The sequence below is a fragment of the Diadema setosum genome, chromosome 5, assembly GCF_964275005.1.
Source record: "Diadema setosum chromosome 5, eeDiaSeto1, whole genome shotgun sequence".
NCBI lineage: Eukaryota > Metazoa > Echinodermata > Echinoidea > Diadematoida > Diadematidae > Diadema > Diadema setosum.
Genome location: NC_092689.1, coordinates 11,709,046 through 11,726,506, shown reverse-complemented (window position 1 = coordinate 11,726,506; position 17,461 = coordinate 11,709,046). Strand labels below are relative to the sequence as shown.

Here is a 17,461-nt window from a genome sequence, read left to right as displayed (position 1 = left end):
CAGGAAAACGTGGTCTTTGTCAAATTTTTATGGTATCGATCCACGCCAGCTTACTTCCTGCCATGGTTGCAATACTAGTACCCGGTTTCGAGTCTTGGGGGAAGCCCACAGATGTTTCCACACTTTGCATGGTGATGAGTGTAATCCGTGGTAATCGGACCGCGCCACGCCGGCACACACAGACGAGTATGAACTTGTTTGTATGAGACTGAAGACGAAGTGACAGTGATCTCCTGTAAAACGAAAAGGGTGGTCGTTTCATCAAGGAGAAAATGTAAGTGAATCAAGGCTGGAAAAGATGGCGCATTCATTTGCAATATTTACCATTAGTTATTTTACAGCATGTCATGGCAGTTTTAAAGCAGGAGGAAGTATTAATGATGGTAGTTCCAATTTAGTTTCTGCATTGGCGCTCGGCTAGCGGCTCATACAGTCCCATATGCGCCTGTTGATGTATGTTAAGTGTAAATTACTTGCCGCTGCGCTGTAACGTATGTGACGATGACACATCCATCAGTCCATTCACATTTACACTGTCTGTTGTTGATTATCGTTGAACCAGGAAGTGTGGTGAGAAAAACACATCAAGAAATCTGTGATAAGGTATACGTTTGCAGCTTGTTGAAATTACCGCAGCCCACCACCATTTGTATTGTGTTGGAATTAAGGTTGAGAGATTACTTAAAAAGATATTGTTGATCCTGAGTGAAAGTGAAATATTCGTCAATTAAAGTTTATGTGCTTGTGCCTGCTGTGGAAGGGAATTTATTATTCACCTGTCTTGTCAGGCTTCTGGAAAGACAGTACAGTAGTCTTGTAATTGCCCTCCCACTTTCAGCAAGTTTCCACTGTATATGTCAACTTGATGCTTCGTCTTTATTGCAGTAATGACTGCTACTAACTATTCAATATGAATTATGATTACTCTGTGGAGTATGAGAACTTGTTATATTTCTTTGACAGGAAAGCTTCTATTTCTGACTTGAATCTGTTGACTGTAGTTGCTTCCACAGCTGAAATTGGCAGCATGTTCCAGTGAGTTACTACCCTGTGACTATGAGTGAAGTTGTTTTTCCTGATGTTCAGATGTGCATGTTGTGTCTGGATCTTTGAGTTGTGGCCCCGAAAAGAAACTTTCTCATCCTTTGTCTTGAAGAGCTTGGAACAGTTGGTGTCAGTGAAGCCATTCATGATTTTGAAGACTTGGATCATGTCACCTCTGAGTCTTCTGTAGGCAAGAGTAGGCAGTTTCAATTTCTCTAATCTTTCAGATGGCAGATTTTGTAGGTGAGGTATTGATATTTTTGTTGCTCGTCTTTGGACTTTTTCTATGGTACTTATGTCACGCTTCAGTTGTGGGCTCCAAACACAATTGCCATATTCAAGATGGGGTCTCACTAATGATTTGAAGAGGAGGGAGAACATGAATCTTCATCAATGTGGTCGAAAGTCCTTCTGATAAGGCCCACAATCCTATTAGCTTTAATTTGCCACTCTTCCTACATGCTTACTGAACTTGAGTGTGGGATCAAATGTTACTCCCAGATCCTTCTCTTCCTCTCTTGTCTCGATTTTGGTTCGTGTTATTCCATCTCTCATGTCGTATGTGATAGGGGAATGTTGTTTCCCATAATGCATGATACCACATTTCCCAACATTGAATTTCAATTGCCATTTCTCTGCCCATTCACTCAAGCTATTCAAATCGTCTTGTACACTTTTTGTAGTACATCGGTATCCTGTGAGTCCTTGATGTGGGCAAATATTTTAGTGTCATCTGCAAACATCTCTGCATGACCCCTCAGGTTGTCAGGAAGGTCATTTATGTACATCACGAACAGACATGGCCCTAATATGCTTCCTTGCGGAATTCCGCTTGTGACTGTTGCCCATGACGACTCTTTCCCACTCACCACCACACGTTGTGTACGATCAGTCAGGAAATTTCTGATCCAAATCGATATGTTCCCACGGATACCCATGGCTTCCACTTTCTTTAGAAGTCGCTGATGTGGGACCGCATCAAAGGCTTTGCTAAAGTCCAGGTAGGCTACGTCTACTCCTCCGCCTTCGTCAAGCATCCTGGTCTACGTATCCAGAACCTCGATAAGCTGTGTCACACATGATCTCCCTGAACGAAAACAGTGCTGGTGCTCACTTAAGAGCTTGTTATCTTCCAAAAATCTCATTACATAATCCCTAATAATAGATTCCATTATTTTACTAACCACCGATGTCAGACTTACTGGTCAGTAATTTCTTGGATCGGAAGATTTGCCCTTCTTGAAAATGGCAGTAACATGTGCTTCTTTCCATCCGTCTGGGACTATACTGTTTTCCACAGATTTGTTGAAGATTGCTGTCAGCAGGTCTGCTGGTACTTCTGCTCCTTCCTTTAGAACTCTTGGATGTATTTTGTCTGGGCCGGGTGACTTAGATGGATTCAGCTTTAACAATTTCTCAAGTACCTCCTCTTTACTTATTTATAGGTTTTGGATTGGCATGCCAGGGTACTTTATATCTGCATCAGGAACAGAAGATGTGTCTTCCTGTGTAAAGACACTGACAAAAAACCTGTTTAGCAGATCCGCTTTTTCATCATCTGACTGAGTTTTGGTGCCATCTTCTTTGATCAAAGCACTGATTCCACTTTTCACTTTTGTTTTCGTTCTAACGTAGCTCCAAAAACTCTTCGGGCAATCTTTGATCTCTCTTGCCAGTTTTTTCTCAAACTGCCTCTTTGCATTCCTCACTGCTTTGGTTGCCTCATTTCTGGCTAAGACATAATTTTGATGATCCTTCCTCTGTTTACTCATCAAATATCTCTTCCATGCCCGATGTTTCTTCTTTACTTTCACAAGGACCTCCTTACACATCCATATAGACTTTTTTTTTTTTTTCGCCTTTTCTGGGTACCTCTGTTAACAACAGAAGATAACTTAATGTTGAGAACTCAGAGATAACATGAAAAAGACAACTTAGAATTTACTGTCAGATCCAGGAGGGAACACCCCTAGGCCCTTACTGGTCAATAGCTACATGTGACAGGAATGGAATCGCAAGAAACGCTTTATTGTACCATGGCATTTGGCAATTTATCGATCGATTAATTGCATATGGCGATATTTGTGCATTTGACTTGAGCTAAGTATGCGAACTTTGCACACCGTCAACTGAGTCTAGACTTATTTGTATCTAGTGTGCGAAAATGGCACATAAGGAGTTAAATGATGATAGTTCCCGGGATAGTTCCAAGGAGCTGCTGAAAAGGGATTCATAAATTTACTTCAAGGTGGAATCAAGGTTCACATTTGTATTAGATTAATCATTGAAGTAGTCTTGATTCATTAGACCTGTTACTACACAAATGTAGCAATGATGTAATAAAAATGCTAGGCCTACAGAGGCCATTGCAGAACTGACAAGTGTTAATCAAGTATGAATATACATGTAGTTGCTTTTCCTTTTTAAGTTCAAGTTTTCTTAGTTAAGTAAACATGTTATTTCACAGTATTTTCTTTTTCTTTTAATTTCCTATCTATGTGGTTGCCTTGTGTCTGTGCTGCAATCTGTGTTTGTAAGTGAGAATGATTAAAGGCAATTATACATACATAAGTACCATGGACCTTCAGTAGGTCCATGCATTTTCACACTCGTTGGGGGAAAAGTAATGTTAGTGTGTGTGTTGTTGTTTTTTGCAAAATCTAGATGTTTGATATCTTTTACATATAAAGTCATTGCAAATATCTGTGTTCACCCAGTATTCCGATGATAAATAGTGATTCCATTTGATTTTTTTATGTACTTGTCTTTTGGTCTGAAAAGTTTGAAAGTCATATATACCCTGTCCATTCATCTAACGGAATTTCATTCTCCTCTTTGAATGGATGCCACAAACAAGACAGAAACTCAATTGTCCTTGTCATTACAGTAAGTAACATGAATATGAGTATATCATGGGACTTCTGGTGACAAAGTGTTAGTGCTGTGTTGTCATGAACTCCTTGAAATTCACATTGCACAGCTTCACACAGATTTGAGTTCAGAGCAATATGGGTTTCCTGACATATTCATCACTTTTATATTTCATTGTGTCTACCTCTGTCCATCAGATTCTAGAACTCTCTTCTTGCACTTCAAAAGGTGTAGCATCCCAACATGGCAGATCCTGTGGAGACTCCACAGGAGTTTAAGTATGAGACCAAGTTCGTGGTCTTGAACTATCTGGGCATCCTTCCAAAGTTTGAAGAAATGGGAGGAGATTCTGAAGAGAGCGAGGCTGATGATGAAGACAGCGAGGGCAGCAGCTATGGAATGGGCAGCCAGGCCAGCTCGCATTCGAGAGGTGAGATTTATATGGTACTCCCTGATGGGTTTACTTTTCCTGTCAGTTCAGTTTGTTGATGAGGATGCCATGTTGCATTAAATCCTCTGTATCATTGAATGTGATATGTGACCACCAAGCTCGAAACCTACCAAAAGTCATGGAATAGAATTCTCTGTTAAGGACCGTCACCAATATGTCATTTCCATTGACAAACTCAATTTTGTGAAGTTCATCTTACCGATTAAAGAGAGTTTTATTTTCTCTACCTACTGTCAAAATTTGGCTACATAGAACAGAAACAAACTTGAGAACTTTCTGTTTTGTTTTGTTTTTAACAATATTTGTTTCAGCATTGAAACTTCTACAAAGCATGCATGGGTGACCCGAGTCTTTACAACCTCTTTTCTCTCTTTTCTATGACATTGCACCTCCTAACTTTTTCTCATTTCAATCACTTTTTGAATGGGGTATATATGTAGGACTGTCCAATCTTTACCAAGTTATATAATATATCAATTTAAAGCATAGAGCTTACTTAGTTTTTTAAATTATGTACAAAATTGGACATTCATTCACTTCTACAAAGCATGCATGGGTAACCCAAGTCTTTACAACCTCTTTTCTCTCTTTTCTATGACACTGCACCTCCTAACTCTTTCTCATTTCAATCACTTTTTGAATGGGTATATGTAGGACTGTCCAATCTTTACCAAGTTATATAATATATCAATTTAAAGCATAGAGCTTACTTAGTTTTTGTAATTATGTACAAAATTGGACATTCATTTTTGCCTACTTTTTGTAGGTTTTGAGCTGGGCGGTCACATATAACATAGTATACAACACAATCTAACTTTAGCATTTGGCCTGAGCTGTGTCCTGAGAAACAATGGTCAATAACTTTATCACCCAATCATGGCCATGAATAAGTAATACATGTACATTATTCGACAAGTCACTGGTCAAACCAATCAAGCAGCATTATTTCATTTGACTTCCAATCGCTACTGATGTATCATTGCTATCAGAAGAGGACAAAAGAAAGGCAAACTCACAAGTTACCATGTAGTGTCCAACTGCTAAGTGAATGACAGTAAAATTGATTACCCTCAAAAGGTCAAAAGAAAGAACTTCACATTGAAAGACTTACAGCAACGTGGTTCTATTTGGTAATGTAGAATCTACATTTCCCATGTTAAGAGAGAATCTGTGTTACGTGAGGACTCCTTGCAAAATATCCCTCTCTAGAAGATGAATATGAGTGAATGGTAGTACTCATATCTTTGTTTTAAAAACGAGCTACAAATACTTTCCTATAGAAACCTCATCCAGTATAGAGAGTGATAGCAGAGATAGTGAAGACTTCCGACAAATCCGACGGATGGTGGCGGCGTCTGTAGCAGTTCCCTTCCGCAGTGAGACAGAGGCGGAGCCACAGAGCAGATCCTTCCCAAGGCTGGCCGCTGCCCAACCTCGCTCACTCCACCTGGATACTCCACCACACATGGACGACTCGCAGCTGCTACCCAAGATCAGTGAAGACACATGCGAAGGATTCAAGCTGATCTCGGAAGACGTGGTGACGGATGCTCTGCCAGATGTCTCTCAAGCCAGCTATGCTACCACCGGATCATCCTCACCATCTGTAGGGAGCAGTGCTCCTCCGTCTTTAACCATCTGTAAGTTGCGATAGTGGCATTGCAACATATACAATATGTAGCAGTGTCTTGAGAAGCAAGGCACTTCGTTACCACATCAGTCATTTGAATTATGCTCTTACTGCACTAAATTTTGGGTCAGGGCACATGCCTATTTAACCTGTTCCTTACGGGAACCTGACCAGGTTCCCATGGCATCAACTGATGTACCAGGTTCCTGTGGCGTAAACTGATGTACCAGGTTCTCAAAATGTAGACAGGAGTGCCAGCATTCATGGCCTAAATTCATATTAATTTGTGTTATGCTGCCCCCAAAAAATGGCTTTAAAGAAAGATTAGGGCTTCTTCTATCCATAACTGTTATCTTTCTGAATAAAAGCTGCCTTTTGTTCCAATGTTGTGTGCACTTGTTTTGCTGAAAAAAACTTGTTTGAAGATGTACATAGCGATCAAGGCTGAGCTCAGTAGATGTTCGCGTTCGCTGACTCCACTGAGATGCCTTTTTTTTTGTAAAACAAAAGATTTTGTCAGCCCACCAGCGCACGCTCTATTCATACCTCGCACCCGATCGATATTTTTTATTATTTGATAGCATAGTTGACAGTGGAAAGTTGGTACATGTACCGCTTCCTGCTTTCGCACAGGTGGATTACCAACCTGTATGTTCTCTGTCGACCTGCAAAGTAAGAATCTTGATTGGGTGCATTGAAGGCGCTTGAAGAATTGTTGGAGGAGCGGGTTAGTGACTTGTTAAAAAATATTATATTCTTGGCATACTTAGGAGTGCAAGTACCACCATTTTGTTAAAAAAGAAAAAACAATGACTGCTGAAGTGGTTAGGACTTAGATCATATCATGCTTGGTTCAAACCATATGCTATAAAAAGGCACATTTCATCAATGTTTCGAGTTTGAAAAATCTGAGCTTCATGGTCCTACAATTTGAAAATACACCGCACGTGAATGCTAATGTGTACACTGATTTGAGAAACTGTCTGGGAATAAATTTGTTCATTATCTTAAAAGAAGTGAGCAGTCCACTCGAAATTGTCTTGTCATAAAGATTTACTGAACTATTCCAGCATATGTGTGATCAACATACTGAACTGATGCTTAAAGGGAAGGTAAACCCAAAGAGCAATGTGGATTGAGTGAAAGCAGCAACATTAGTAGAACACATCAGTGGAAGTTTGAGAAAAATCAGACAATCGATGCAAAAGTTATGAATTTTTAAAGTTTTGGTGTTGGAACCGCTGGATGAGGAGACTACTAGAGGATATGACGTATGAGTGGGCAACAATACAAAGAAAATATAAAGGATATTCAAGAAAAATTCACTTTTCTGGAATTATGAAAGAGCAGTGGACCAACCGCTTTCAGAAAGCAGGGGGAATAATTGCTACCCTTAACATATGTCAATATCAAGTTGATGGAATTTGTAATTTTCATGAAAAATGGATTTTTGTAGTATTTTCTTTATATTTTCTTGATATTGTAGTCCACTCATACGTCATAACCTCTAGTAGTCTCCTCATCCAGCGGTTCCAACACCAAAACTTTAAAAATTCATAACTTTTGCATCGATTGTCCAATTTTCCTCAAACTTTCACTGATGTGTTCTACTAATGTTGCTGCTTTCACTCAATCCACATTGTTCTTGGGGTTTATCTTCCCTTTAAAACTTATATTTGTGCAAGAAATTGAAATGGACGTAGTCTGATCTACAGCCAACAGAAGTATCTGATTTTCTAGTCTGTTAATGTACAGTATGATGGCTATTGATATACTTCATCTATACACAGAAAGAATTCATGTATATGCACTTAAAATAACTTGAATTTGATTTTTCTTTTTAAAGAGGGAGGAATCAGCATGTGTGTAATCACCATTACATTTTGTCAGTGCTCTCTATGTCTTTTAACCCGTTCAAGACTAGTTCTGGGTATATGCGGGCAGGCGTCTATGGGAAATGTGTGTACAGTTGTATAGCAACATCAGCTCGTCCACAATGGGTTTTTATGATTTCAATCTTATCCCTTTTCTGTCTTCAGCACATTCGGGCTCCCCCAGACCAAGGAAGGTGGTAAAGAAAAGGAAGAGTAAAGATTTACTTTTTGATGAAGGAACGAAGGACAGAATGAAACTGGTTCTGTCAGAGTTAGAGACACAATTCAAAAAAGGTGAGTGAAAAATTGACACCATGTCCTGCAACACTTTAAAGGCTTAGCTCATTATTTTCAAGACATAAAGTAATAAATTGATCACTCGTGTATGCATATGTATCTGAAAATTCTAGTGATTTTCCAAGAAAGATATGTTTTATGTTTTAATATCTGTTGATATGACTCTTGAATGATTCCCAGTTAATTCAGTGTGAGATTGACGAAATGTACGCGGACCCTCTCTTTAGATGAAAGTTATAGAGGTTAAATTTTTGTGTGAGGATTTTCAAATTGTTTTGCTATCAGATGATCAACTTACCTGATCTTCGTTAGAAATTTAAAGAGCTTGGAGAAGATAAGAGCACAAAACACAAACAAACAAACAAACAGAAGGAGCATAATGCGTTTTGACTCTATGGGCTTTTCATGGTAACAGAAATGCAAGCTGAGGGCTTGAACTCATCGGCAGTGCTCTGCGCAATCAGTCGCGAGGCCCTGGTCGCCGAGAGAATCGCGCAGATCGGAGACTGCATCATGATGCACCACCAGGGAGAGCTGGAGACGGCCTTCCACCAGGTCATGGATCACGGCAAGGGCTCCATTAACTATGGTGTCTTCAAGAGTGCCATGAAGAGTCTAGTGAAGAACACCGTGCCGGGCTGGTATCATGTAAGTTTCTACCTTTCAGAGTCTCTCCCACACAGCTCTATACCTACACTTTCAGATCTAGCCTAAGTAAAGTGTACTGTTCAAGGGATAAAATCAGGAAAAGAAATTGACTGATATCAAACAATTAAACCAGTAAAAGTTTTCATTACATTTGACCACAAATTGAAAAATGATGGCAGGGTAAATTTTCACAAATTTGTTGAAATTATGATCTCAGTCACAATAGTATGAATGTCATGACATAATTTTTCTGTTGGCTTGCACAAGCAGGTTCACTACTAGATGTGTGACCTCACAAGTTCCTGGACAACTTCTGGTGCACTGTAGATTATGAGAGAGAATCTTTTGTTATAGGAATTGTTTGGTATGTACTTATCAAATTTACTGTAACTCTGAGCCTAAATCTTCAAAATGAGTAATTTTGGAGGTTGTATCTTATTCATGGGCAAAAGGCCCTTGTTAGCAACCAAGTTTCTAAACACTGAGTTCAGCAGAGTTGAATATCCCTTGTCACTCCCATCCCCTCTTCAGGTGGAGCTTACATGGAGTAGCAATTCTGCCTAGAATTTTGGGAACTCAGGTCAGAAGTGCCTTAGAAATACAGATCAAAAAGACATTTAAACACCTCTTTGCATTAAGATGAAACAAATTAATGAAATAATGAATAGTTTTGTGCACACCTTGGTATAAAAGTTTGTAAGCGCTTTTCAAATAATGCATAAAAACATACACATACACTTAAATAATAATACTACAGTACAATAAACAAATACAATGTAGATTAGAATGCATTCATGAAAATGCTCTAACAATGTGAACAAGAATTATGTTTAAGACATAATTTGAAGGAATCAAGTAACATAGAATAACAGATAATAATTGTCAAGCTGTTCCAAAGTCTAGGAGAGTAAGCAAAGAAGGCATGGCCACCAAAATGGTGACGTGGGGTATGTTGGAGACAAAAATCTCTACTCGACCTTTTTATATGGACAGATGAAATCATTGGCTGGGGGAGATCACTAAGATACAGAAAGCTTTATAGCTGACTTGATGTTAAATGTGATTCAATCCAAGATATATCATAAACTCTGGCTGATAATGCTCCCTAGTACATACTGAGTGCCTGATAATCCAGCCTCATAGTAACCCCATCCCGGAAGAAGGTGAGATATGTCAGGGAGGCAAACTTCCTGATCAGGCAGGTCTCATGGTCAAGTTATGTCAAAACTAGAAATCATATCTTTTACATTGCCTGTGACAAAGTCGTTGACCTAGCATGGATGATCTTGCAGTAGATTCATTGCCATTTGATAAAAGACCCAAAAATGATTTGTGTGATGCTTTTATTCATCAGCCAGTATAATGGTTGTGAGGTTATGGCATTATTGTTTTTCTCTAATTGCTGATGTAACAATGACCAAACGTTGCTTAGAATTCAATCAACAAACAATCCAAGTAATCAAACAACACAATGAGCAATGAACAAGTGATATAAAAGCTTAATTCTCCAGCCAAATATTGAAAGGGGCAGAATCAAACAGATTCAGTCTCCAGTCGCTATCGTAATAAATCACATGACGTAAGAGAATGTCTATAACTAATTGACTGTGTTTAACATGGGGCAAATAAAGTTCAGGATTTATCATAAGATAACAGAGATTGCTTCCTCAAGTAACTGTCAAATGTGTCTTTCTTTTGTGCTATAACATAATTATGTTTGTACTTTTATTCTGAACTGTGAAGCAAATCTCATGTAGCTGTTGCTTCTGTTGTAATCTGCTCAATGAAGGTAACATACTCCATGTTTTTCTCTCTGGGGACATTCCACAGTTAGCGGTGATGATGAAATTCACGCGACAACTGGCCGTGAACGTCCTCCACCAGGGTAGCAGAGGAGTTGCCGCGGTGACTGATTATGCTTCGAGATACATAGAAGAGAACCTGGCACAGGCGATTCTCGAGCAAGGTGGTTGGGTAAGTATCAACACAGTTAACACCGTTTACTGGGGTCTCGGATATTCTCATAAAGAATGATCTCTGCTTTGAAGAGACAAAATCATAGCAATAATTCCAAGGAAATTTAATTTCCATCGTCTGAAATGGATACAGTAGTTCAATAAAACACATTTCTCATCAGATATTAGTACTAAACACAATTCTTATTTTCAAGGTTATATGGTATTGAAGGAAGAATATCTAATCAATGTACACAGCAGAGCATTAGCCGTGGGTATTTAAAAACATATTATCATTCATGAAAACTCTGTGTGTGAAGACACGTTCAACAGTAGCTTACAGTTTAAAACCAGACAGCACCTTGCCTAGTTGTTTGGCACACTTAGCACTGCATAGCCCCAATTTCAGACCTTTTTTTTTTAATTTATTATTTTTTTTTTTTTATTGGGGCATTGCTTCTGTGTTGTCCTGGTAAGTGACTTGTCACTTGTGAGCATTATTACAGATTTAACTTTGTGATGCAAATTGAGAGCCTAGGCAATTGCAGGCTAATCACTGTTGTTTATCTTTCACTTTGAATCTCCCTTCTCTGAGACTTTGTGACTAAGTGACTTTGTGTGAAGCTCGCAATAAGATGAAAGAAAATCTGAACAAACATCACAGAAACCCACACCTGTTTAATTACTCTTTCAACTGTCAGTGACAAACTCTAAGTATTATGATTAATAGTGCTAAATTCTGTCTGGAATGTGTGTTTAATTTGTTACTTTTTGGTTAAGAGGCTTTGGCTAGTTGGCAGATACAAACCCTTGACGGATGTAAAGGATACTGTGCTAAAAACCTACATGCACCATTGGCCCTGTCCCCTAGGCTTTGTACTGAAGCTGGTCCCATCTTGTCAGAAGCAGCTACAGTGCAGGGCACGTGGTATATGTAAAGACCCTAAAAGGGATGATTTGGCGCATACTATGTTAATGACCAACAAGGGTTTGTACTTGCAAATTAGGCCATGGGTACTTGGGTATGAAAGCTTTTAGCACTGTATGCTGCTATCCGTTCTCTTCTTTTTTTTTCCCCCGGTTCTGCAGGATGCAATGACCATGGTCGATCTGGACAAAATTGACAGTGACACATGGTCAGAGATTTCATCAGGCAATCCCTCGCCCTTCCACAACCGATCGCCAATGCCAGCCTCCCCGCCCATCTTTACAGACCAGGCGGGGTATTTGACCCCTCATCCCCACTCAGCGGCGGGGATGGGAAGAGGCAGGGACCAAGCAGATTCCGCCGAGCTGGGCGTCCAGCCTGCCCACCAGGAGGTGACGATGAGTCAGACAGACTCTGCCAGAGCTGCTAAGAGGAGAGTGAAGTCCGATACCGACGCCAAGGATGCAGCCATGGGTGACGATGACTCTTCGAGGGGCAGAACCTCCAGCTTTGGGACTGGGTCAATGATCGCCACAGCCGCCGCGGCCACTGCGGCCGTGGCGGTAGGTGCCGTTGTTCTCCTGAAGAAATAGGCAAAGAGGTGGCACAGACATGCGGCCAAACCTGCTAAGCTGCAACAACCCCTGCACAAAGGACGTGTGTCTGTAATTATGGTTGCGATGTCCTTCGCATGCAGTTTCAATGTGATGGGACTCAGGGGGTCCCAATACCTGTGCAGGGAAGACTTGCTCTGCCATTTACCATCAGATGGTCCTTAATGCACTGGCTCAACTGTGCTGGAGGCAAGGTAAATGAAATAGCACAGAAAGGACCGATGTTCTGCTCTGGCATGAAATGTTGACATACATTTCAATTTTATCATGTAATGCTGCTTTACGTAAATGTCATCGTTCATGATAATTTTACTCTGCACTAGGTGCAAGGTACCCAGACAACCTCTGCAAAGTAATGTTTTCTTCTGATTATAATTATGTGAAGATTTGAACGTTTCATCTCAGGACTTTCATCCACATGTTCTTAAGTCTTGATATAACTGGGGTAGTGCATTATGGGATGGAACACTAAAACTCTACTGCCTTTATTCCTTCATACCTATGTACTAACATATTAATGATATCATGAGGATAATGAAGATACAGGTAATATTTGTATGGACCTATAATCATATTTGCTGATATCTCAGATGTGGGGGTACATTTGTATATTGCTCAAATGTATCCTATTTTAGATGTGTGATTCAAGAACAACAATTTTTGCACAAAGAAATAAGAAAACTGCCCTACTGTGAATCCGATCCCAGCATGATCATTGCTGTTCTCTCCTCTTTTTTTTTTTTAAATATCATTTTCATAGGGATTGTGCACAGCTACAACTGTAGTAACAATTTCATGTGACGCAAGAGTTTTCTCCACACTTACAAACCACATTTCAGGCCACCCATTTTCTGTTGCTTTATAGAGCACAGCCCCAGATATGACAGTATTTTTAACCTTTCAGAATCATAGCATGAGTACGTTAACACTTTGTGTGCCCAGGCACACAGCTGTAAGTTGACAGTAAAAGCGAAGCTTGCATGAAATTAGTGAGTCACAAGTGTTCGCCATGCTGAATAACTCTAAGCACTTGTCGACACCCAAAGTATGCACACCACAATTTACATTTGCACCGAAACAAATACACTGTACATGTTGCTACAGACCTTTCTTTAAGAGAAATTATTTGGAACAGGAGCATCTTTGATATTGATTGTTGCAGTCCCAGTGCAATTTCTCCACTGTACTTTTGTTTTTAAAATCACTAGATAAATTAATAGTATCGAGGAGGTTGAACTTACTCATCATGGCTGCTTACAGTGCAGATATGTCAAAGGGAAGACACCAAAAGGCTTTTCTCTAAAAACCTGAAATAATTGATGTGATGTACATTATATAAAGCTTTTGAATATATCTTGTCTGTTGTGTGAGCTTGCAATTTTCTTTTGTCACAAAATTACGATCTGCACTTTGTTAGATGTGGCTGATATGCTCCTCTCTTTTCCTTCTCCTGATGAGCAAGTAGTTTAGTGCACTGTGCAGTTATGTAACATTGTATTATGGTAAAGATATGTATGGTTGAATGAAGGGTGTCAAATATTACAGAAACTGTCATACACTTGTGTAGAATTGAGAAATGGCTTGTAGAACCAAAATGAAGTAAAAGCAGCAATAATAACAAAGGAATAGATAATGCATAATGTAAGTGATGCACAGAAAGGGAGAGAAACTTGTGTGAAATATGTAGTGGGGAGTAAGGGATGACGAGTGCTGCGTGCGCAGTGTCTTACTACAGAATCTGGTTAAGATTTTCCTACTTACATCTACTGGTACAAACAGCATAAAATATAAAATTATATGGCCATAGAGTACCACAGCGTGATGTCATAACCATTCATCGCCATGGAAACGGGTTTTAAACAACCTCACCCAGCACATAGTTGTGAACACTGTTGTTGATAAACCATGCTTGCACGTGGTTCCAACTTAATGCTGTTACTATAAAAGACTATGACATCTTCTTTTTGGTCCTCTATACTATCTTTTATGTGAATTTTTTGTTTTCGTTTTGTTTTTGCCTCATTTTGAAATAGCAGAAATATTATGCAATGAGATATTCAGGAAGATTTAATGTACAGACAAGAGATGTATACATGTACAAGTAATTTTGCAGACACTGTTGTGTGTCAATATTTGAGAGGGAGCTTCATTGCCAAAGAAGTTGTAGGAATCAGGAAGTGAAACCTGTGCTGGCCTCAGCACAGATGAATTGATGGCAATCACACATTACCCAACTCAGTGTGAACAGCTTGCAGTAAATAGAATGTTTATTTTTTTATGCCTCCCACTCTTCCCTCCCCCCCCCCCCCCCGAAAAAAAAAGGTTCATTCACCAAATGCAATGAATCTCTCTGACAGAAATATGTAGGAATCATGGAGTACACAGTAAGATGAACCTGTTACTCTTGCTGTGCAAATGTATGTTTGTATGATGATAAAAAATTGCTTACCAGACTATTACTTTTGTGACTGCGATATTTGCAGCTGCAAAATGCCAAGTGTCAATATTTGAACTTTATTTGTAGTGTCTGTTTCAGTCTTGCATATTCCATTCATTATTTTCCGTATTCCCCTCTACCACCAAAGTAGCTGACATGGTTGGACCATGTCTAATTTAAGTTTCTTTTTCTTTGTACAGTGTACCTCTGTTTGCATTGTTCTGCAGCTACAGACCACAGACTATTTATGATATTTTGCATGCTGAAAATCATATTCTGTAATCGCTTTTAGGAGCAGTATGAAGTTTAGAGCCTCAGCAATTATGCAACAAATCCTGTAGTGGTTTCTGATTTACTTTGGAGAGGATGCTTACATTAACCTGTTGAGGATGGGCTGATTTTGCTACAACACGCAAATCCTATTGACATCTGTCCAAGTAATTGAAGTTGTTTCAGAAATTGTTTCAGCGCCATCTGTGCGATCATTCCGAAACCGACTAACGGTTGATCACAATGGCTAGTTATTTTCTTCAAATTTTCTATGTGCTTGTAAATATCTGTAAATAAACTGTATTGTAATGTAAATAGCACAGTCTGCAAGAATCTTAAGCCTGTTGTAGGAGGCAGACTTAATCAGAAGAAGCAGAAGAAGTATACTTGGGACTCCTCCTCAACGTGTTAATGCTTAGGTGGGTATCTCATTGGTTTAGAAACTAGGTGGCAACATGTTGGTAACTTGGATCTTGCTGGTCATGGAGAAGTCTCCTGTGAAGACTAGGCTGGTCTCCAGGGAGTTACAAGAGAATTGAACATGTTCAGGGTTTTTTAGACTCTTTCCAGTCTCCAGCTGGTCTTGGAGATGTCTCCCCAATGTCTCCAGGATATTTTTGTAGATGTGTCCCAGTCACAGAGACTAAGTTTGTCTGTGAAATTCTCCAAGATGTCTCCGCGACCTTGCAGAGACCCATGGCACCCTACCAGCAACAATGTGGAGACGTCTCCGGGACTGAGAGGACATTGGGTGAATATAAAGTTTTCACCTTGTTTGAAGACGTCTTGGACATCGCCCTTGAGTCACCTTCTTGGTGAGAGTGCAAGCCATTCTTTGATCTTTCGAGTCGCACATTTTGCATTGACTGATCAGTCATGGCAGTCCCATGATGTCTGGCCTGAGATACGTGTAGGTCCTTTTGTCATGTAAACAGTGTGCAAAGCAACAGGAATCATGTCTCTATGACAATGTCTCTGACCCTGTATCTTGATGATGACTTGTATAAAGAAGGTGAAAGCTTGCCATTGTTTTCTTTGAGGATTTCCCCATGAAGGCCACTCATATTGGTTTCCTGATGCTCGCAGTATTGCACCATAGATGTTTTGTAGGAAAAATATGAAATTTGTGTTGGAAATAGACATATGTGTGCACATCACTTAGCAGATAAAAGGATAGAAGTGATGCTTCCATAATCACAAAATTTGAAGATTTTTTGTTTTGTTTTGTTTTATGCATAGGTGCTGAATAACCTTACTTGACTTACTTGACTTAAAGGCGTAGGACGGTGTGTCCCTTTGCACTCCTCCAGGTGAGCTCACTCCAACCTCTCCTGTCCTTTGCCTGGTGTTCAAGGCTCAGTAGGGTTGATCCCGTATCACCGCGAAGTTGGTCTCTCCATCTGAGGGGAGGACGACCAGGTGGTCGTGCTGTGTGGAAGTCATTATAGTAAGCTTCACGTGGCAGCCGATTCTCTGGCATGCGGATGACATGCCCAAACCATTTAATTCTGCGTGAGGTGATTTCTTGGCTGATGGATCTTGTGGCGTTCAGAGACTTCCTGATGTCCTCATTCCTGATGCAGTCTAGAAGCTGAACGCCTGCAATGGTCCTGAGGCATCTCCTCTAACAGGATGCATCAAGAACTGATAATTCTTGACACGTCTTTCTCTAGATAATTATAATAAGCAGGGTAGAAAGTAAGCAAATAAGACTCAAGGAAATATATTCCTACCTTTTGATGCCCTGCATTTACAGTATCATTATGCTATTGTGCTAATATTTAGTGTGTGAAAATAAAGATGATTTACTGTCACTCCCTCCCAAACTAGCTACAACTCCCCAATAATAAAAGAAAGAAAAAAATCACCAAGATTGAAAAAAAAAAGAATAAACATGAATTTCAAACATGCATTGCTGTACGTTGGAATGAAATGTTTTTTCAGCTGGAAATAATGAGTAGCCAAGTCATATTCTTTTTTCATCCTCCACAACATGATCATGTTGGCAATACACTGATAAGAGATACTTTACAATTTTACCGCTTGGAAAAGGAAACTGTGATGTCGAGCAGTAACAGGAGCTCTTCCCCTGTTCCCCAAAAAACTCTTTGTAATCCTACTCTCCCACTGGAATGCTGCCATCTACAGTTTAATTCCAGCCAGTCTGACTGTGCTGAATGATGACAGCGGATTATTGTGTACTGCAGGGAGAATGGTCGGTGTATGATAATCCCGTGATTCTATCTTACCGCAAAGGCATCCCATTTTTCTGTTTGTCATCAAGGCACCTGGTGCCCCAGATTAATGCCATTTGGCGGCTAGTTCTTGTTACCTGGGGCAAAAAAACCACCGGAGGTTGGTATCATTCACCTGTTACTGCAGGTTTGGTGTACCCTGGACCAGCCCCCAGGGTTTGATTTGTGACTCTTTTTGCTCTCTAGA

General features: G+C 39.8%; 1 protein-coding gene across 1 annotated transcript; it reads left to right on the top strand.

Moving 5' to 3' along the window:
- Positions 1-4,158: 4,158 nt before the first annotated feature.
- LOC140229094 (uncharacterized) lies at positions 4,159-12,291 on the top strand. The gene is made up of 6 exons (XM_072309359.1): positions 4,159-4,345; positions 5,647-6,006; positions 8,036-8,164; positions 8,583-8,815; positions 10,646-10,789; positions 11,860-12,291. Exons 1-6 carry the CDS (start codon positions 4,159-4,161, stop codon positions 12,289-12,291), a joined length of 1,485 nt encoding a protein of 494 aa, XP_072165460.1.
- Positions 12,292-17,461: the final 5,170 nt, after the last annotated feature.

What these genes read in the sequence shown, in the direction of transcription:
- LOC140229094 (XM_072309359.1), top strand. Translation starts at nt 4,159, where the DNA reads ATGGCAGATCCTGTGGAGACTCCACAGGAGTTTAAGTATGAGACCAAG. An exon ending in AGAGACACAATTCAAAAAAG is followed by an intron (nt 8,165 to 8,582) that starts GTGAGTGAAAAA and finishes TCATGGTAACAG; the next exon opens with AAATGCAAGCTGAGGGCTTG. An exon ending in TTCTCGAGCAAGGTGGTTGG is followed by an intron (nt 10,790 to 11,859) that starts GTAAGTATCAAC and finishes CCGGTTCTGCAG; the next exon opens with GATGCAATGACCATGGTCGA.